Genomic DNA, 22,717 nt, shown 5'->3' on the forward strand with positions numbered 1-22,717 from the left:
TCTCCTCGCTCCTTCCTCCCCTCTCCCCGGGAGGCGTTCGGGTGAGCGCTGAGCAGCGCAACACCCGCGAAGGGGCAGAGCGGGCGTGCGGGGGCCGGGCGCGGAGCCCCGCGGAGGCGCAGTGCGCGGCGCGCCCGCAGGGGGGCGTAGGCGGCGGCGCCGGGAGCGCCGCGGCGCGCGGCGGGCAGCGGGCAAGGGGAGCGGCGCGGCCGCGGGGGGACGGCGAGGGCAGCGCGGCGGGGGCGACGGCGGGCGGAGGGCGGCGGGAGGGGGCCCGCTGAGGCAAAGCTTGCTGCCGGCCGAGGAGAGAGCGCGTCGGCGAGGAGGGGAGATCCCGGCGTTCGCCCCTCCGCCCTCTTTTTGCCGTTATTTCTGTGTCTTTCCTCCCTCCCCATGCTGCGCAGCCTGCGCTCCGGAGGGAACCGTGGCATCGGAAGGAGCTGTTACTTTTTGCAGCCAGCATGAGGTTCCCCGAGGGAATAAGGAGATGCCGCGCTAAGCAGCCGGGGAAGAATCTGCCTCTCATCTGTTGCACCGAAGCCCGGCGACAGGCGCGGTCCCCGCGGCTGGAGGTGATGGACACCCGCTAACTCGTGGGCGTGTATCCCAGAGTGTCTGCACGTGCGGCAAACATGAAGAAAATAAAGTAAAAATGGGGAAAAGTGGCTGAGACGGACAAGAGCCAGTGAAATAAAACAAACACCTTTTAAAGGGATTTAATTTACAAAAGGGATTGAAAAGGGTACTACTTCCAAGGGAAAATGTGACCTGTGAAAACTGTTGAAGGAAGATGCCGGCTGTCAACGCATGCACCTAAACCAAGTAAGTTCTCGTCAACTTTGATATATTCTCTTTCTGAATCTTTGACTACCTTCTTGTCCGTCTACACCAACAACAAAAAAAAAGTCCCTAGGACGGTCTGAGGTAACTTTTGCGCCGACACAAGCATAACGCGACATTGTGCACCTCCTTGGTCACGGCCCGGAGGAGCGTTAAGATCCCTTTCTTTCTCTTGTACGTAATAAACCTGTTTTTTCCCTCGCCGCCGCGGGAAGCGGCATCCCTCGGTGGCTGGGCGAAGCGTGACACCTGCAGGACAGCAGAGCGCCCGGGGGCCGGGGGAGGGAGCGGGAGCGGGCAGGGGACCGCTCCCCGACGGCACAGCGGGGGAGGGAGCTCGGCAGCTGCCAGCCGCTGCGGGCAAAAGCGGGGGCGGCCGCGGGTGGGAGGCTCCTGCCGGCCCGGACGGGGCTGAGGGCACCCCGGCAGCGCAGTAGCGGGAGTTCGCATGTCACGCACAGGTGGGCTGCCTGCTTTCGGCCCCACGCACACGGGTGGGGGGAGAGAGGCGCGGCGCGGTGTCCCCCGCCCCGGTGCTGGGTGCTGGCGGGGAGCCGGGGCGCAGCGGGGCGGGTCGCGGCGGGGGCCGCCGCTGCTCCCCCCGGTACCGGCGGCTGCAGCTGGGGTGTCCCCGCTGTCCCCCCGAGGGGACCTCGCTCCCCGCCGGTACAGTCCGCAGGGACCCTCCTGGGAAGGCTCAGGTCCTGCCGGGAAGCCTCCAGGGGGGACCTGGAGGACGGCGAAACGCAGGTAGATGGGAGGAGGGCACGGTGAAACGAGCCGTGGGACGGCTCACAGGTAAATAAAGTGGCTGGTGGGATTCATCCCTGCGTTGGGTTTATACTTGCAAGATCCTGACTGTGGTTGTGATGGGACAGAAGCCACAGTCCTGTTGCAAAGAAGCAGCTGATGCTCTGGAGGCTTAAACGCTGACACAAAATCACACTCTGCCAAGGGGCAGAACTGTGAAATTCGCTGCAATTGGCAAAACCTGCAGCCTTGTTAATCTAATATTTCCCTGTTTTCACAAGAAAATGTTGTTTATGCCCTTTTGTTTTACTGGACTCAATTGTGTGATTTCCCGTTAGCATGGCAACAGAAATTTATATTTCTCTAAGCGTGCCTTGTAAGTGAGATGGCTCTTCCAACACTAAAACACCTTTTAGGTGGAAGTAAATAAAAACATTTTCCCGTCTGTGTTCTTCTTCCAGAAAATAGGTACTCCTCAAAAAATGAATGAAACAATTATAAAACAGAGATTGCACCTTGGTTTCATCTGAGAAAGAAATACTTCTTTTTATAAGAATCAGTGCACATCTACATTTGCTATAGAATACAGTATATACAGAATGGGAAATAGTTTATTGTAAGTCTTACACAGTAAACTAAATGGCAACGTTACAGCACCTTTAAATCCAATCTGCTTGAAATTTCAAATTTAATTGTACTGCAGTGACATAGCACGTTTCAGTGTTTACATTACTTTCCCAAAGCCCAGACCTGGAAACCTTAGCAAGGTTATCTATGCAAATATACAGATTTCTCTGTAATTTAACCTCATTCATATAAGAAAGAGTTTTATGTATAGTCAGAGAAGCCAAGCACCAGAGTGAGACTGCTTTAGAACTGTCTCAGAATAGCAGAAATTCTGGACTTAGAGAAGACCTGAGTTTACACCCCTTCTCCAGGCAGGACTCAGAAACAGGCTTTGTCCTTTAATATCAAAACAGCTGAAGCTCTCGTGGCACAGTTTGGTTTTCCTTTTGTGTCACCTTCTATACTGAAAAATCTTGGTTTTGCTTGCAGAAGGTTTGGGTTCTTTACTATAGTTTTTCTTCTTTTTCCTCTGTTGTTCAGACTTTGGAACAGATGAGGCTGTATTTGGAAACAGCAAAACAAAAATATGTCTGTTTTTTAAATTCAACTTCAGCCACTTATTCTGACTCTATATATAGTAGTCTTTACCCTTAAAATAGCTCCAGAAAGAAATTCCATTTCTTCTTATCTCATCTTGTTTAGAGCCAGATACTGGTAGTTGAAATTTAAGTCAGTTGAGGTCACTACAGATCTGGTATGATTTTGCTTATCTTTTTGAGTATGCCTGCTGAAAATATTGGGTCCCGAGCAATGTGGCTTCAGTCCTGGTGAAAGTGGATTTGCATTACGCCAGTGTGGAGAACCCGAGTATATATCGGAGGACACATGTAGAGAAAACTATCAAGGGATTGGCTTTCAGCTTTGTACGTGTGTGTATGTTACCTCACTTAGATGACAAGTAAAAATGAGCATGACTGCTCCTCCCGCGACCTGGCTCCATGCCAGTACACTTTTTAATCGGTCAGCTTTTTCTGGGATGTGATTCATTGGAGTGAGGTGGCAAAATCAGCGGGGAAAATCCTGTGTGGCATCTCTCCCTGCCTCTGGTGATTCTGGTAATCAGTGCTTAAAGGGACTGAAATCAGTGCTAAAAGGGACTGGATTCCTTTTGAAAATGATGACTGCGTCACCATGGCTTGTCTTATGGAAAGGCAATATAGAAGCAGGAGAAAAGACTGTTACAACCTGTTTCAAGAAAAAGCAGACGTGAGTAGAGGAAGCATTGTTCTGTTCAGACACTTAATGGCTTTATGAGTGTCAGATTTACCATTACCTTTCCTGTTCAGATTTAAGTTGTGTTGGGTTATATTCTGGTTACTTTATCAAATATAATATTTTAAATTACCAAAAGGAGGTTGAAGATGAAACTTTGTGTTTAAATCAATCTTCCATCACCATGTTTTGTGACAACAAAAAAAATTCCAGAAACTATCTGTTTTAGAAGCCGTGAGTCCACTGAGGAAGGTAAGACAGACTTGCCCTTACTTTATTACATTTAGACTACTTTAAGTAGTGTAGCATAGCGTTAGTATAACACCAGCAACAACGGTGCCAGGATCCTCATGTCCACTGTGATTTGTTGCTACACAACGAACTCAGCTGACTAAATACACATTAATTATTATAGTTTTATATAATGAACAGAGAGAAAGGCTGAGGAAATTAAATCTTTTTGTAACAGATATCCATACACAAGTCCTTCATAGGTGCATTAGCTTTCAGTCAAATAGAATCTGAAACTGTTAAAAGAGGAACACCTGGAAATAAGACATAATTGCTTTGCACAGTGAAGTTTTCAAAGAAATTAAAGGTTTTTAGTGGACACAGACAAAAGAAACAAATAAATTAAAATTATTTATTATAGCAGATTTTTCTTAGAGTTGTGGGTTCCTCTTTTTTTCCTCCCTTCAAGCTTTGGTTATGGTTTGAATTCTCAAAGTACTTCTTCCACTTTTTTACAACCACTTATTTCCAATTTAGATAGTGATGGGTGTGAGACAAAGCTGAAAAGAACCTTGGATAAAAATTACCTTTTTTTTACAGCTAAGCTGTTTTTCAGTGAATGTGGGCTGGAGGGCAACAGGAAAACTTCCTCAAATTTGAGTGAATTTTACATATGTCTGCGAGTATAAACCAGCCAAACCTAACCTCTGAAGTCTGTGATGGCTTCTGCAATTGCTTCATCACTGAGCCTGTGCTCAGTACACTCATCTGAAAAGCTTCTCACATACCTATGCATGTCACATGACCTATTTGAATGTTATGATAATAATATTAACCGGTATATTATGCAAGGGGTAGAGAGGGGAACAGTAGATGGAGAAAGATTTTTTCACTGGGCTTTCCTGAGACAGAGGTTGTGGGGTTATTCTGGAGATACTTTCCACATATCATTGAAAGCTTCTGAGGAGCAAACAGCCTTTCCCCACAAGGCAAAGGCCCCCATCCCACTGCTGGTGCACGGACAGTCAGTGAACAGCCAAGCCTGTGGTGGTGCCCCTGAGCTTCTCCCAACCGGAAGTATTGGGCCCAGCGCTGTTTAATATCTTCATAAGTGATTTGGATGATGGGATCAAGTGCACCCTGATGAAGTTTGCCTATGATACCAAACTGAGTGGGGAAGTGGATGCTTTGGAAGGGAGAGCCACCCTACAGGAAGACCTAAATAGGCTAAAAGAGCAGGCTAACAGGAACCTTATGAAGTTCACCAACGACAAATGTAAGGTCTTGCACTTGGGAAAATATAATCCAGGAGTGCAGCACAGGCTGGGATCTAGCCAGCTGGCGAGCAGCTCTGTGGAAAGGGACCTGGGGATCCTGCTGGACAAGCAGCTCAATATGGGTGAATGGTGTGCTGCTGTGGCAAAGCAAGCCAACCGGATGCTGGGTTGCATCAACAAGGGCATCACCACCAGAGATAAAGAAGTCATTATCCCACTCTACTCAGTGCTTGTCAGGCCACACCTGGAATGCTATGTTCAGTTTTGGTCCCCGCTGTACAAAAAAGATGTGGACAGGCTGGAGAGGGTCCAGAGAAGGGTCATCAAGATGATCAAAGGACTGGGAAGCCTGCCATATAAGGAAAGGCTGAGAGAGCTGGGTTTGTTCAACCTTGAGAAAAGAAGGCTTAGGGGAGATCTTATCACCATGCTCCCGAATTTAAAGGGTGGCTACAAAGAAGATGGAGACTGCCTTTTTACACGGAGTCACATGGAAAAGATGAAGGGTAATGGGTACAAGTTGCTCCCAGGGAGATTCCCACTGGACACAAGAGGAAAATTTTCCACAATGAGAACAGTCAGCCATTGGAACAATCTCCCCAGGGAAGTGGTGGATTCCCCAACATTGGATGCTTTTAAGATTTGGCTGGACAGGGTGCTGGGCCATCTTGTCTAGACCATACTTTTGCCAAGAAAGCCTGGACCATCTGATCCTTGAGGTCCCTTCCAGCCTGGTATTCTATGATTCTGTGATTCCAGTCCTAGCTCAGCACATGCTGTTTTTCCATTAGTATTTGCCTGACACACAAGTTTGGTTTTTTTGGTTGTTGTTGTTTTTTGGGTTTTTTTTTAAGTGATTCCTTCTTCTTGCAGTTTTAAGGACCAAAAATGCATCCTTCTTTGGCTCAGAGAACTGTAAAGCTCATGCCATCTGCATTCGCACCTAAGACCAAACTGGAAGAATAGATACTAGGGTCCTCATGTTCTTGTGCCACCTAGTCGTGCAAGGTGCAATTCAGTTGGTGTGAAGTATCTTCCCTGGTTGCCAACTGCCACTCTAGCAGGACACCAGTCTCCTAGTCTTGTAGCATACAGGCCAACCTTTTGTGGCTACAACTGACGTGAAGTACTTATTGAGGTGAACCTGTAGGGTCTGTCTTCCTTTCCTGGAAAGAGAAAGGCAGAAGCAGAATGAACCATGCTCCATATTTTGTCATGTCCTTTATAGCAGAGCAAGCATCCTCCAGAGGTGCCTGCAAGATCCGAGACAAGAAACCTGCCTTCTTAAGCTAGGTTAGCTGAATCCGAGCTGTGCAGAGCAGGCTGTGGTAGTACAGCATAAAGGTTAAGTAAGCACAGAGGTCAGTAGTGAGATCCAGGACAAATGGTTGCTATAATCAGGCTAAAGTGCACTTTTTTTTTTTTTTTTTTTTTTTAAAAAGCCATGCATGCACATGCACCAAGCTGCTGTGCTAGCTTTGAAGCAATCTGTAAACAGCATGAACTTACTTCTGACTGTTGGGTGTATGCTTCTGGGAGTTTGCCAGCTACAACCTCTGCAATCCAGTTTTCTTACGCAGGATTCTTCAAAACATATAGTCTTATGCAAACCATCAATAACTACGTAAAATGTTTCTCACTTTTCAGATCAGGTGTCTGATTCTCATGTCCATCAGAGAGAGGCAGCAGCTGCCAAAGAGCCAACAATTTTCTCGGTGAAGGCTAAATAGTGGGGATGATTATTAACCCAGGCCATAAAGCATGAGAGAAGCATTAATACAACATCTACCCCAAAACATATGATGGGAAGTTGGCCTGGCCTGCGAGCTTTGCTGCTCCTTATGAGATGTGGGCATTCTGCCAGTAAGGACCTTCCTACAGTAGACTCCATGTGGGATCAACTGATAATTCAAATTTCTCACTTTAACCATAATTTAATCAAAGTACCCACTCACATCAGAGAAGGTCAGCAGTCCTAGGAAAATTAATGCAGTCCTGTGTTCGTTAGATTAATGGACATGCTTTTGCCTGTGTTCCTTCTGTATTGCCCTAATACAGGGGAAGAATACTAAAGGATTCTATTTTGAAGATGAAAACTGTAATATTCCCTAGCATACAGATGTGTTTAGCAGATAAGAAGTTTGGTATCAGACCTGAGAATACTGGACTTACAGCACCAAATTTACTCCCAAAGAAAATTTCATTGCCTTCTGTTTCTAAACATTTTTTTATTTTCTAAAAAATTATATACTTTAAACTTAGTTTGTATTTGCTAACAAATATTTTATTTCATGCATTGATTTGCTACTATCATTTCCATTATAAAAAGCAGAACAGGCCAGTTTATGACAGTAGGATTGTAGCCAACGATACAGGATCATATTGTGCCTGATTAAAGATTATCCCCAGTGTATTTGTATATAGCAATTTGTGTCAAAAACATTTTTGCTGACAAATCTTGAAAAGCTCTAAAAAGGGATTTTTGCACCAAATGTCAGGTTCTTTTCACCTAGCCACCACAAATTTGATTGCCAGTTGTAAACCAACCATTTATGTTCTTCGTATAGTCACTGAAGAGAGACAGAAACCTCCAGTGAACAAACTAGTCCATCTAACTCATACACCTGAGAGACAGTGGGAGGAATCAGGTATTTATTGTTGCTGATTGTTGTTGGATTTCACACAGCTAAAGTAAGGCAAGGTGAATCTCACTCTAGGGGTATCAAAAAATAAAAAAACATATTCAGAGGGGACAGAAAATAGATGTGTTTTCTTCCAAGGTATCTCAAGGTCCTGTTGACCTTCATGGTATCAACGCAGACATCATAACAGTAACTAGATGACTACAACATAATTCAAATATCCTGTTGCCTGTTCTCAGAATTTTTAAGAGTGTGTTGTTGGATTGGGTAGCTGAAATACAGCTTGTAGCTCTGCCAAGGGAAACGGGAGTGTCAACCGGACCCTTGTAAAACAAGAACACACAGTTCTGGGTGCTCACATCCCGCCTCCTGCGAGTGCAAGATGTCTCTCTTCTGGAGAGAACATGCTGCATCTGCGGAGCAAGGGAAAGCAAGCACAGATTCTCTTCAAATGCTCTCAGAATTGCCATCTCCACAATGTACCTTAGTCTACTGAATACATAATTACAACAGAAATTATCTTTCAGAGATGACATAGTTGTTTTAATCTCTGTTCATGTGGAAATGTTCGTTATTATCAAAACACTTCAAAATAAATCCTTCTGCTATGCTTCAGCACTGACTGCTACATACATCCTGCCTGTCTTCCACTGGAAAATAACTAAAATATCCCATTTGTGTTTTGCTTATACTGACGACGTTTTGTTTTAAATGGGGAGAGATGTTTGCTTTTCATTTTTTATGGTAATCACTTAAAGCGATTAGAGCTGCAGTCAATCCTTTGAACTTGTTTATGCTGGCATGGTAACTTTGTTTTTCAAATCTGATGTGTTCTGTAGTACATTTGCACCTGCAACACCATCAGTTTCAAGAACACACGCTTTCCCTATGGTGGCTTTAACTATCTAGCAGATACCCTACAGAAGGAATTTTGGCCATGAATAAAACCAAAACCAAGTTACCTACAGAACAGTTGTCTAATTTGCCTTAAGCCTCTTAGCTACAAAACTGTCATTCAAAAGGCAGTAACTGCTTGTCTTTGAATTCATCTAAACACCTTAAAGTCAGACCTGTGAGTCAAAGCTAATCTTTATATCTTTTAGAAGGAACGTAGTAACTTCGTAGGGTGATTCATGTGACCTATCTTGAAGGAAATTAATTGCCCTCTGCAGGGGGTGTGTTTCTTCCCATTTATAATAAAGGAAGATTGGGATGACAAACCAGCCTTGGATGTCAGTGTTTTGGATTCTTAGGCTAGTGAATATGAATCTTGCCTTTATTTTTCAAATGTTTTAAATCAAAGTACTTCATAGTGCCACATAAAGATTAATAAAGCTTCCTAAGTCTAATATAAAGAATTTGCTATACTAATTTTTTAAAACTGATTAGGAACCTGGCACCTATGGCACAGAGATCACATGTTGCAAATTGATGGCATAGGTAGGTGTTTGTATGTAGGTATTTGTACTAAGTCCTGTGCTATAACTACTCTTGTATTTTCTTCTAAAAGGCATCAGGCTTAGTACTAAGCAATTGCAAAACAGTATTTTGGTCTGCCCACTTACATAAAAATATTTTATTCATGATTGTTTAACTTAGTGATATTAACTTTGAGCATATTTGTTTATGCATTGAGGCCAGTTGTACCAAATACTGACGTGATTTGAGATGATTACATTTATTACTGCAGTGTCTTTACATAGAACTAAATGTCCACATAACTCTTTTTTTTTTTCTTTTTTTTTTTTTTATTGAGGATTTGCTTCTTCCACAATACTTAAAACAAGCACACCGAGCAAGGGTTTGAATCTCCCCTCTTTTGAGTGTGACTTTGTCCACAGGTAAGGGAAGCAGGGGATACTTGGTGAGCTGGGTTGCATTTCAGTGGTTGGGCACCAGTCCAGCCTCAGAGCTGCATTGACTTACTGAACTAACTGACAGCACACACTGGATTTTGTAGGGAGGGGTTAGGATTAAAGGAGGATTTCTCACTCATCCCCAGAGTGCTTCCTCTTCACTCACTTCCTAGAAACTACCCTAATTTTGCTACTGCCTCTGCTGGCTTTAGGCCAGGTGGGAGCTTTCTTCCATCTGAAGAATTCCTTTGGGTTAACTGCAGACAAGACCTAGCTTTTTAAATCTTTATAATTAAAAGAATATCCAGTGCATAAGATATGATCTGCATGTATGCCTTCAATCCATTCTGTCATTGTACTTTGTTAAAGGGACCTTACTCTTATAACAAGGTTAGCTCCTTCAGTGAAGCATCACATTTTTTTACCAATGTCTTCTTACTGATGTGTTCTTGTGCATTCGCTCTTGTCCCTTTTCAATGTTGTCCCTTTTCAATGTTTCAATTCACTCACTTGCTCAGTATGTGACATCCAGAAATTGTAGGTGAGCTCTTGGTGGCACTGAAGACGATTTCATTTGGCTTTAGTGTTACGAAGCACCAATCTCTGGGGAAGAGCCAACCACCTAACCCTGAGGAGAGGGTTCGGTCAGCAGTACCCATGTGTGGCTCTGTAGGTCTGTCTGATGAGATATATTCAAGGAACTCTATCTGGTCGGTCCTCAAAGCTTCTGTCATTCTTCAGGGCACTGCTAGTAACACCCAAGGAATGAGTAACTTAGCACAGTGTATCTTGCATTGCCCAAAGCCCATGTGTCAGGGTCCTTCTTTTCAGCAAGAATCATTGCTGATTAGTAATTCTCCTCAGTGATAATATACAACCAGGCTTCACTTAAAACTAAAGTTTTGCTGACTTTGGGCAAGGTAGCAAGGGCATGAGTGGGACTTCAAGGAGGAGAGAAATAAGATGACATTTCAAAACAAAAATGGACAAAACAGTAGGTGTTTTCATTTCAAAGCAGTCATATAAATAAAGGACAATGAAGACCATTTGAGTGTTGAGAGACACTAAGGCGTTCAAATAGGTTGGCTCATGCTCATACTCTCCATGATATTCCCATTGACAGTTAGATAATAGGCATCTTTCAAGACCTGATTTTCTTCTGGAAATGTAGTGGTTTGGTAGACAAGTATACTGGGGCAAAATGACACTTTAGTCATCTTACTCCATTAGTGTTTTCCTGCCTAATTGAATTGCATATTTACTGTTATTTTAACACTCCTTACTTAAACCCTTTGCTGAAAAACAAAGCCTACAATAATAATTACCTAAAACAATCAACAACTCATAATAGCAAAGCTTTATGGTTGGCACATGGTGGAATTCATTTTGAAGAAATAAGATACTACCTGTGTTTTGTAATTTGACCTCGATTCAAGAAAATATTCAAACGTGAAGAAGTCTTGGTGTTCTACTGAAACCAGTGCTTCAGAAGGTATTTCTTATTAAGCATTGACTTCATTCCTCTGCTCAGTATGAGGCATTTGCCTGAATCCAGGTTTAAGGAGTATAATTTGAAAGTTCAGGTGAAAATTTTATATATGATAACGAAGAAAAATATCGATACTACACAAATTTGTATAGAGAATCCAGCATCACTTTAGCAATTTCACACGTGATAGAATTATATTAAAGATGTTTGTGCTATGCATGTTTGCATTCTCCTTTGGAAGTGTTACTTTGGTTCACAGAGGTGCAACTTATTTGATTTTTTTTTTTCCATTCTTTTATCATAGCTGTCTGAGAAAACTCCTTTTATTTTGTGCTTTTATTATATAGGTAACTGTCATTTAAACAAGCCCATTTTATAGGCAAAAGTGCCATATTCAAAAAACACTTTCAGCAGCTTTTGCATATCGTAAAGCTTCCTAAAATCCCACAAGCTGCCTGCTTTTCAATTTATTTGCGTACGTATTTGTGTGTGCTCTTTGGGCTTAGAGAAATATGAAAATCTCAGGTGAATTTAAATGATGGCAATGGTCAAAGTAATTTGAAATTCTAGCACCCTAATGTGAAATTTTACAAAATACAAAATGAAACAATTGTGCTTTCTCATCAATCATACATGCATTGGTTCAGATGGAAGATGTATTTTTAAAATTTGCCCCCTTGATTCCAAGAGAATTATAATGCTCTGGCAGTTTCTTGTTTCTTCTCAATAATTTAGCAGTTTATGAAAAATATATTGTGTCTCCTTGCAGTCAGTGCAAGTACAAGTTGTGGCGAATCTAGTCCAAAATCTTGCTGCTGGTGGGTATTTTAGAAAAATATGTAGGCCTAAAACATCAATCTATTTTCCATCATTGCCATGGTTGTGACCCACATCTACCCTGTGTAATGTTCGGATGGCTCTCAATCATTTTCTCCATTCACTACCTAAATATTTTTTTCTGTTGCAGTTCAGAGACTCGTATATTGAAGGGAGGCAGTGAATCTTTGCTTTAAGTATACTGCTATAGTTGACAAGGACTAAAATCTCACTGCATCTGATTATAAGAATTCCTACATCTTTCTGTTGCTGGAAAATTGTCTTTAAAAATGAAAATTAAATAGGCAATGACATATATAATTTTTAAACCAAACCTCTTTTTTAATAGTTTATAAAACATTTAGGAACCATTCTGAACAGTTTTTTTATAGAATTGCCAGAAAACTGATTGCCATTTCAAGATTATAGCACGTCAAAGCAAAAAAATCAGCCTTGGAAATCTCTATTATAAGCAGAACTCTAGTGGAATATTACATATTCAATATGTTCAAGCAGTTATTCATACTTCCAGTAGATCACATATATTTCATTGAACATAAGGTAACACAGTTTTGTTTTAATGTTTTATCTGTTTGTGTCAACTATGAAACCAGGTGTTGTGTTATGAAGGAATCATCAAAATTTTTGTTCCATTTCTTCAACTTCGCTTAATGTCTTGTGACATCTCAATAGCTCTTTGGAGTAATAGCTCAAAACACTGCACTAGAGCTAATTTCCAATGTGGGCATTCCACTACCAGGTTTTATAGGAAAGGTTAATAATTGTAGTTATATTTTGATAATTTTGAAGGAAATAGTAGTGTCTGCATCTATAATCTGAAAGATTTACAGATTTATGAATGCCCAAATTATATTCTGTGCCAAGATATGCTTATAGATATTTATATTTTTGTGTGTGTGTACATGTAACACACATATCTCTATATACACACATAACAGAAGAACACATGTGTATTTGCATATATAGAGATATTTATGTGCACCGTGTGACTGAGAAATGTTAAAGTTTAATTTTTGCTCTGGTGAGTGAAACAGAAGAGCTATCCAGAGGTCAGGAATACAGCCCATTAAACTGTCTATCTTGTGTGTGTACACACAGACTTATCTGTATCTCGTTGGCTGGGAACATTTACCTCTCTCTGCACTTGCTTATGTGATTTAAATGCTAAGTGTTTGAGTCCAGTTCTTGGCCAAGTACGGCTTCTTTGCCACCCCAAGCAAATAAGAGCTGTGAATTTAACTGTAATGGCAACCTACCAGGAGATGGAAAATTTGTAGCTGTCCAAAGGCAGTTCCTTTCCTCACCAGTTTAGAAACTCCCAGGAGGTGGAGGCTTCTTAACAGCCAGCAACTTCTGGGCATGGAGCTGACAGCCCTGACACTCTGCAAACTTAGACGCAGCTCCTACTAGGGAATTTTTTCCTAAGTCTGGTAGCAAATACAGCTTGACTAGAACTGAGCCAGTATCTTTCACTTTGTTTATTATCCAGAAGGAATGTTTTTGGTAGACTTTTATGTAGAAATAATAACTCATCCATTTAAAACCACAGCAGTCTATTAATCACATTCATGTAAGTCTAACAATAACATTTTTAACTGTTTGATCCTTAGATGAACATGTCAGCTGTCAGGGAAAGCTTCTGAAAGGAGGCAGGATACTTTTGTGCTATGCTGCCTCAAAACTTCCCACGGACCTGCTTCTGAGTGTAGGGACCAGTGTGCATGATACAAAAAGAAAAGGTAGTTGATCCTTCAGGATCCTGGTGGTTATTTCACAAAGAGTCATTGCAGAAGCCTGGTTGCTGATTGTATTTTGTGGTCTCCTGCACTCGAGTGTAAGAACTGTCATGAAAACAGAGGAGGAGGATACAGGCACAATGAAAAATAAGATTTTAGAGTAAGCAGTGTATATCATCTAAGCCAATCTAGAAAACAACAGCCTGGCTTATCAGTTGGTTCAGAAAAGCAGTTACTTGAAATATCTGATAAATCACCTTTGTTGACATAAACAGGAAACATATAACCAATATTTCATATTCTTGCCTTAAAGCTCTTGATCGTGTCTGTACTAACCTGTCTACAAAACACTGAACAAGCATCCCCTTTTTTGCCTGGACCTGTGAAGTAGCTGCACAGGGTGACTGAGCATAAAAGAACCGGAGAGGACAAAGGCAGTTAATCCCTTTGACTTCTCTAGATAACCATGTTTGGGTTAGTCATGAACTGGTCCTTAGAAATTACTTTTCAGATCTTGATCTCGTATGCTTAAAAAAAATATTTTAAAGTTTTCAGAATTGTGGCACAGAAAGGTTAAATGACTTCTGACTCATTAATCATTAATATCTATCATCTGTAGATAATTTATCCAGTTCCTTTGAGTGCTAGCTAATAACTTATGCAGTGGAACTGGTAACTTCCCAGATCAAATAAGGGTCTAAGTGCTAATACCAAGACAAAATTAATAAAATGCAAGGATATGACTTGGTTTGCCAGGTCAGAAATGAAGATGATAGCCAAAAGCTGTACACAAAATAGATTTGCTAGTTCAAGTGAAGTCAGTAGCAGCTATTCTGAAGAACATAGATAAAGCACATATTATTTTTTTCTGAAGTTGGTAAAGCAGGCTCTTTTCTTCATTGACTGATTGATAGGCTTTCACAGACATGTTTTCACAGTTCTTTCCTTTAATACTCCACTGCTTATCTCCTTGTTGTTTATAATCATATACTCCATTTTTAATCATTATAATTAATTTACTGTGTCATACCAAAAAAAAAATACATGAGGTCTGTCCCAGTGTTGGAACATAGACAGACCTGAGGGCACTGGGATTCCTCCTCCAGCTGTCTAAACCATGAATGCCAATGCAAAGAAACTGAATAGCCCTCTTCAGGGCAAATCATTGTCTTCAAGTTGTACTAGAGGCTGAAGCAACCTCTGAAAGTCCTTTACTGAGTGAGAGATCCTAAGTAATCGTAGCTTAATATCTCTAGACTGCTGACAATGAGTTTGTTCCTAATCAGAGGGCTGAAGTTGCAAAAAGAGTGACAACTGCAAGCCTCCTCTCTCCCTTATTCCTCGGCTGCCTTTCTGGGTTTCAGTAGTGGTCAGAAACATGACTGAACTGAAACGGATAAGTACAGGCACCCCCAAGTTTTCTATAATGCTAAAAACAAGAAGAGGACATTTCCAAAATGTCTGTTTCAAGTTTTATTTAAAAAAAGAGAAAAAAAAAAAGGAAAGAAGTTGCTACAGGATTACAGGTGTAAAATGGATTAGAGATGAGAACAGAAAACAGTAATAATTAAGACCAATTTAAAAGAAGATTTAACAGCTGTTCAATACCAAATGATTAAGAGACTGTTTAAATAAAACAAAAAGAATAGGAGGAAGCACACCAGGGAATAGACAAGTGCTGCAGAGATTTCAAAGAGGGTTTAAGAGTAGATAAAACCATGGTTTGCTGAAGAGGGAAGAGATGGCTTGAAGCAGAAGATTAAAAGATTGAGTGGTACGGTAAAGTCACGTCACAGTCAACCAAAAAGCTAAGAAAAACGTTTGCTCTGTCATTTGGTAGCGTAGATGACAGTGAAATGGGTAGTAGTAATTTAAGAAATAGTGGTTTTTAGACTATACAATAACCAGAGCTATTGAACTGCATTTGTAGTGTAGCAGTATTGTTGTAGTTATACATGGGTATGTGTTCATTGCTTTCTGACCTATAGTATCTGGCACATTGAAACAGAGATCTTAGATTAATGAATTAATTTATCATTTCCTTAACCCCAGCCCTGCAAAGATTTATTCCATGCACTGTGAGTGATCACCTACCCAGCTAAATCAAAGTTTGCTTTGCCAGTTACTTCAGCTGAGATATTACTTCAACTACTGAGTAGTTGTAATGCTTTTGATATTTTAGCAGCAGTCAAGATTGAAAGATACTATGAGCAGTGGGACAAACTGGCTTACTGGAGTGTTGGCAGTAGAGGGTGGAACATTTTACCATATACCATTTTGGAGATTTCACATGAACGAAATCAAAGGGTACATGAGAACGTGCTTAAAATTGCCTGGGAAAGCACAAAGAAAACAGAATATGATAATATCACTGGAGCCTTAAATAACATTATCTGAGTGACACCAAAAGTCAGCTATGTAGTATCATGGATGTAATTGCTGAACTGTAGCAGTCCTGGCAGCTTCTGAGAATCAAATGAATCATGTATTTGGGTGATACAAAGTTCTTAATTGTACTTAATTCTCAAAATATTCTCTAGCTGTTGAATAAGAAGCAACACAGACCAAGATCTACACTGAGTCTTGGCAGTCAAGTAGGGGAGCCTCCAAACAAAGAAAGAGTTGTAATAGATCTCTTAAAATGAATATACTCTACTTGAACAGATAGATGAAGCTGGGAAATGGAAACAATCTTTTTTTCAAGTAAAATCAATTGAAAGTGAAAGACTCCCATTTCAGGTATCAACTGATATTGGTAATTTGTGTTTTTCAAAGTGCTGTAAAAATGTTGTTGTTACTTTCTCTAGAGGTAAGTGTTGATTTCCTAAGTATAGGGTATGTGAATCTCATTACTTGTGTGAAGTAACACAGTGAACTCATAAACTGTTGTGGATTAAAACCTGGAAGATAATAACTGAAATGAAGGAAATAACCCTTGTTGAAGTTAATGGAAGTTTTTCAACTAACTTTAATACAGTCACAGCCTTACGGCCTCCATCTAAATTTTTTTAAGCCTAGTAGCTTGTATTTGACAGTGGCAAAAAGCATATTTCTAGACAGGAGTACAGTAACAGAGGAAGCATACACCATCATTCGTTGCAGTACTCTCCCAGACTCCAACCACTTTCAGTTTACGGTTTTCCTTAGCCAGATATGGTTTCTCTGTGTTTTGTAATCCTCTGTGGGTTTTTGTTTCATTAACTTATCCGGTCTTTTATGTAACCCATGTACGATTTTAGCATCTTCACAATTCTTCAGCAATGAATTCCTCAAGTAACTGTCTAAAGACTCATCAGCTCTTGATTTTCTTGAACCTGACTCCTACTGCCTTCATTTGATTACTCCTGGATCTTGTTCCTGAAAAGCTAGTGAACAATTAATCCATGTTTATCCTCTTCTTGACATTCATAATTACACAGACCTATGTTACACTTTCCATCTGTCATTCTTTTACAGAGTGAAGATTTTTAACTTAACTTAGTTGTTCCACTTCTGGAAGCTCTTCTGTAAGTTTAATCATTCTCTGAATGTTTTCTGGTGCTACTGGCTCCTTTTTGAGATGAGGAGCCTAGAAATGCATGCTTAATCCTTTGTACTACTCTGAAACCAAAGACGCATATCCAGTGCCATTAGTATGAGTGAAGCAAATTCTGTTTGACAGGAAATGGACATATTAATTAGAGACAATTCATCTTATCTTTGGGAACCATGACTCCAAATTCTTTGCCTTGCCCCTTGTTATAAAAGAAGTTTCAGAATACTGTCTTTTTCCTGAAGCCAACTTGGCAGAGGTAGCCGAGACATGTGGGAATATAACTGGTAATGACTCATTTAGGCTTAGACAAGAAAGGAACATTTATAAAATATCTTCTATTTTGTTTATGGAAGTCTATTTCAATGATGGGAGCATAACTTCTATTCTTCTATTTGAAATAAAGATCAAACAGCTCTGTAAAACCTGAATCATTATCTTCTGGAAATGCTTGCTAATACTGGTAACCAGTCCTTTTAATTTCTGTACATGTGTTAAAATTCTGCTTATTAGTCACTGTAGCATATGGATCTAATGCAAATCGTACAAGAACTTGCATTATTCACTTGAACTTTCACTGGTTTTGTACTCTAATGATTCTCTGCCCAGCTGAACTTGTCATTTTGAGTTTGTTAAGAACACATCTCAGTCAGGCCTGTGGAACTGTAGAATTTAAGAGAATAGGTATTTATTGAGTCATTTAATACTGAAAATAAGAGCAGGGAGACTACCCACTGAGCCATTCAGAATCCACCGTTCTTTTCTGTCTTTTGCACTCTAATTACATGCATCACAAAATTACATTCCCTATTTTTCTTCAGACTTGAAGAGTAGAATTTCAGTATATGTGTTTCTCTTCAAGACATCCAAGGAAAATAAGTCAGAGATCCTTTAACAAAAAGGTAACAGTTTGATTGCTTTTCCAGTTTGCCCATTGAAGGGAAAGGAGTCATCATTCAATCCCATTTCTCTCACACCTACCTGGAAAATTTAGAATTGATATTATAGTACTGTTGAGATGCATTCATAATCAACTTCCCACTCACTTGGTATTGACAGAAACATAACACAGCCATGGGCTACAGCGGTTCTGATTTTCACCAGAGTAGTGTTTGAAAACTTCACACATGCCAAAGAGTGATGTCAATTCCCTAACACTATGAGGTGGTATCTTTATTATTGTATATGAACAGGTGAAATAGAGGGAAGGCTGAGTAGGGCAAAGCCACACAGAAAGCCCATGGCCGAACCATTTCCAAACTTTGAGGAACCATTAACCTTGGAAGTGTTTCACTGTCTACCTTTCCCATCCTGTCTTATGGTCAATTTTTAGTTACAAACAATACAAAGGTGCTATGATTCTATCATGCGTATCTGTGGCAGAGCATTAGGGATGATAATCTTGTAGTTCAGAAATGCTATGAAGTCTATAACACAAGTCACTGCTATATAATCTGAAAAAACACCCCTTTGTGTTTCTGGGTTCTTTCCTCAGCAACTGCGTTGCAAAGCTTATTCTGCTTTTAATGTGTTTTGATCTGGGATTCAAATATTCACTTGATTCCAGCAGTGCCCAGTGTCTTGATCTTATCGACATAGATCATGCTGTTTGACAGCATTTCTCCATGCAGACCCTTGGGACATCACACATTTGCATTACTCTTTCAGAAGGAAAAAGGCTCAGCCTGCAATGGCTCAGTTTGTCTTTTGCTGAAAATCTCAACAGGGTTACAGAACATTGCAGGTAAGCTTTAGTCATATTTGACTAAAGAAAAAAAAATGGTGAAAATAGAAATGAAATGGTGACATGTACAGCATTCTTGAGGTCCCTCAGTTTTCTCTCTTGGGCATCAATGATGAATAATCCTTGCTGTTATAGGTGGCCAACTCTGGTTATGGGACCTGGGAGGATTCCTCCTGTCCCAACACAATGAATGGGAGGCTGCAGTTACATGTCCCCAGGTCCAACCTGTCACCATGCTGAGCATGTATTCCCAAAAGACACATATGTGCACGTGGGCACACACATGCACAGAACATGGCTGGTCACACAGATCAACACAAGCAGAACATGGTGCCTTTATCAGCACTTGCACCCAGCACTCACATAAACGTGAACACTACGGAAGGTCTGATCCTGTTCCTCCTCTACATGCAGGTCCCTCTGGTTGCTGGCCTTAAGCATTCAGTGTAGTCAGTAGCTGGTCCCAGATCCCGTAGTCTCCCCCCATTACTGGCACCTTATGGGTATAAGCCGCTTAAGCTCACTGTCCCACTCCAGGTACTGGTACTCACACCTGTTACCCTACTTGTCTGCTAGCCAACTTGAAGTTTGCTAGCGTTCGGTCCCACCCACTCAGAGAGCACACCTACACAGAAGATGGTTAGAAATAGGATTTAATGAGAAGAAGGGGCAGACTGTGATGATCAAGTGCAGGGCTCAGTCAGACAAGCATACTGACCAGCAGCCCATCTAAACTTCACCAGCCCCTTTTATCCCATTGTCTCTTTATTTTCCCATATTTTTTTCTTCTCAATCCACCATGACCCCTTCTTTTCTCTGCTTTTGATTGTTCCTCTAAACATTCTGTAATAAATTTTGCACATTCCCCAGCCCCACCCCAAACATCCCATAATAAGTTTTACACAATCCCTACAATCTCTTCCCCCTGCATCTCACAAGAAGTTCTTTACCCTGTAGGCAAAGAACTGCTGGCCCAACCCCTCTAGTTGGCATGGCTTTCTGGGGAGAGTTTTCCTCCTTGACTTTTCTGGGTGGGTTTCACACTGCACAGTGATTAAATCATTCCCCTGCAAGGATCTGAGAGAGCAGCCAGGTCCAGGTGCTCCCTTTGCATCAGATGGGCTATTGGGGTTCCACCACCTGACACGGTTCCTCTGATCCTCATGGGTCACCATGTTTACTGCAATTAGCCTTTAATCTAACACATATTTTCTTCATGGTTAAACCATTAAGTGAGCCAATTCGTTAGTAGTCATCCTAGTGGGTATTTGCACCTTTTTAGTTCTCTCTATGAAAAGTCCTGAATTCCCACTGTAATATGTACCACATTTGAATAAAATCAGCTCACTAAAACTGGACAATGTGACAGCAAATCACTATTCAGGGAAAGGCAAACTGAAAATATGCAAAGCAGAATAAAGTTTCTACATTTTGTCCTTTTTACTTCATGCGGATGCTGCTGGCCTTGTGATGGTATTGGTTACACACATGGTTCTGCTTTGCTTTCTTCACTGCATCATGAAGCAAAAGTGCCAATAGAACATACCTGGCCCTTTCTCAGCAGTTTTGGGGTAGGCAAATAAGTAGATCTGTACTGTAGCTCAGCATAGAAGTCATATTGTTTTCTTTCAATGTACATTATAGAAAGAGCTATTATTGTGCTCTTCAGCTTCCTGGACAGACTATAATAAGTGCACCATTCATAATCTAGATGAACTTCTTTGTAGCTTAATGTGTTATCTTCCCTGATCCAATCAGGCAGTTTAAACTGTCTCTGTGCCACTAATGCATCTAAGGCTGTTTGATATTTTATAAAATTCTGGTTTACCTGGAAGAGTCTATTAGACTCCAGATCTTTGCTTTCTTCTCTAGTGAATGTAAGTTGCTTGAAAAGAACATTGCTGCTTCATTGTTTAAAATCTCTGTGATCTTCCATTAAAATTCATCATTCCTATTGTGATGACAGCTACACTCTCCAGCTAGGGCTTTGCTGAGCCCCAGACTAACCTAATTAGTCTAATTAGCTGGACCTGTTATTTGCGAACAGAGAAGGACTTGTGGGTGATGTGACAGTTGGAGGCCATCTTGGGCATAGTGATCATGAAATGATAGGGGTTTTGATTCTTGGAGAAGTAAGGAAGGGGGTTAGCAGAACTGCTACCTTGGACTTCCAGAAGGCAGACTTTGGCCTGTTTAGGAGCCTGGTTGACAAGAGTCCCTTGGGAGGCAGTCTGGAAGGGCAAAGGAGTCCAGGAAGGCTGGACATTCTTCAAGAAGGAAATCTGAAAGGTGCAGGAGCAGGCCGTCCCCATGTGCCGAAAGACAAGCTGGTAGGGAAGAAGAGCAGCCTGGCTGAACAGAGAGCTTTTGCTGGAACTCAGGAAAAAAAGGAGAATTTACCATCTTTGGAAGAAGGGGCAGGCAACTCAGGAGGACTACAAGGATGTTGTGAGGTTATGCAGGGAGAAAATTAGAAGGGCCAAAGCCCAACTAGAACTTAATCTGGCTACTGCCATAAAAGGCAATAAAAAAAGTTTCTATAAATGCATTAGCAACAAAAGGAGGGCTAACGAGAGTCTCCATCCTTTATTGGATGCTGGGGGAAATATAGTGACAAAGAATGAGGAAAAAGCTGAGGTACTTAATGCCTTCTTTCCCTCCGCCTTTAATAGCAAGACCAGTTGTTCTCAGAGTACCCAGCCCCCTGACCGGGAAGACAGGGGCAGGGAGCAGAAAGAAGTCCTCATAATCCAAGGGGGAATGGTTAACGACCTGCTACACCACATAGACACAAACAAGTCTATGGGGTCGGTTAGGATCCACCCAAGGGTACTGAGGGAGCTGGTGGAAGTGCTCACCCAGCCACTTTCCATCATCGATCAGCAGTCCTGGCTAACTGGGGAGGTCCCAGTCAACTGGAAGTTAGCAAATGTGATGCTCATCTACAAGAAGGGCCGGAAGGAGGATGCAGGGAACTACAGGCCTGTCAGTCTGACCTCAGTGCTGGGGAAGGTTATGGAGCAGATGATCTTGAGTGCCATTACATGGCATGTACAGGACACGCAGATGAACAGGCCCAGTCAGTGTGGGTTTATGAAAGGCCAGTCCTGCTTGACTAACCTGGTCTCCTTCTATGACAAGGTGACCTGCTTAGGGGATAATGGAAAGGCTGTGGGTGTTGTCTACTTAGACTTTAGTATAAAGCCTTTGACACTGTTTCCCACAGCATTTTCCTGGAGAAACTGGCTGCTCATGGCTTGGACGGGCGTACTCTTCACTGGGTAGAAAACTGTCTGCATGGCAGGGCCCAAAGAGTTGTGGTGAATGGAGTTAAATCCAGTTGGCAGCTGGTCACAGGTGGTGTTCCCCAGGGCTCAGTGTTGGGCCAAGAAGGCCAATAGCATCCTGGCTTGTATCAGAAATAGTGTGGCCAGCAGGACTAGGGAAGTGATTGTCCCCCTGTACTTGGCACTGGTGAGGCCGCATCTCGAGTACTGTGTTCAGTTTTGGTCCCTCACTACAAGAAGGACGTTGAGATGCTGGAGTGTGTCCAAAGAAGGGGAACGAGGGTGGTGAGGGGTCTAGAGGACAAGTCTTATGACGAGCAGCTGAGGGAGCTGGGGTTGTTTAGCCTGGAGAAAAGGAGGCTGAGGGGAGACCTTATTGCTCTCTGCAACTACCTGAAAGGAGGTTGTAGTGAGGTGGGTGTCAGTCTCTTTTCCCAAGTAGCAAGTGATAGGACAATAGGAAATGGCCTCACGTTGCGCCAGGAGAGGTTTATGTTGAATATTAGGAAAAGTTTCTTCACTGAAAGGGTTATCAAGCGTTGGAACAGGCTGCCCAGGGAAGTGGTTGAGTCTCCATTCCTGGAGGTATTTAAAATACATGTAGACGTGGTGCTTGAGGACATGGTTTAGTGGTGGAGTTGGCAGTGCTAGGTTAAT

The 22,717-nt window shown here is 41.7% G+C and overlaps 1 protein-coding gene across 2 annotated transcripts in view; it reads left to right on the forward strand.

The window, feature by feature from the left end:
• Positions 1 to 288: 288 nt before the first annotated feature.
• TRPC4 (transient receptor potential cation channel subfamily C member 4) overlaps positions 289 to 22,717 on the forward strand; it is a 162,983-nt gene continuing 140,554 nt past the window's right edge. For both annotated transcript variants that reach the window (XM_087756602.1, XM_087756603.1), the window contains exon 1: positions 289 to 822. Coding sequence is in view for 1 of the 2 variants with exons in the window: in XM_087756603.1 (XP_087612729.1) it covers positions 808 to 822 (15 nt within the window). In the remaining variant the exon portion in view is untranslated. The remainder of the gene's footprint in view (positions 823 to 22,717) is intronic.

The sequence above is a fragment of the Nipponia nippon genome, unplaced genomic scaffold (assembly GCF_047370975.1).
Source record: "Nipponia nippon isolate SJK-2023a ecotype South Korea unplaced genomic scaffold, ASM4737097v1 scaffold_2, whole genome shotgun sequence".
Taxonomy (NCBI): domain Eukaryota; kingdom Metazoa; phylum Chordata; class Aves; order Pelecaniformes; family Threskiornithidae; genus Nipponia; species Nipponia nippon.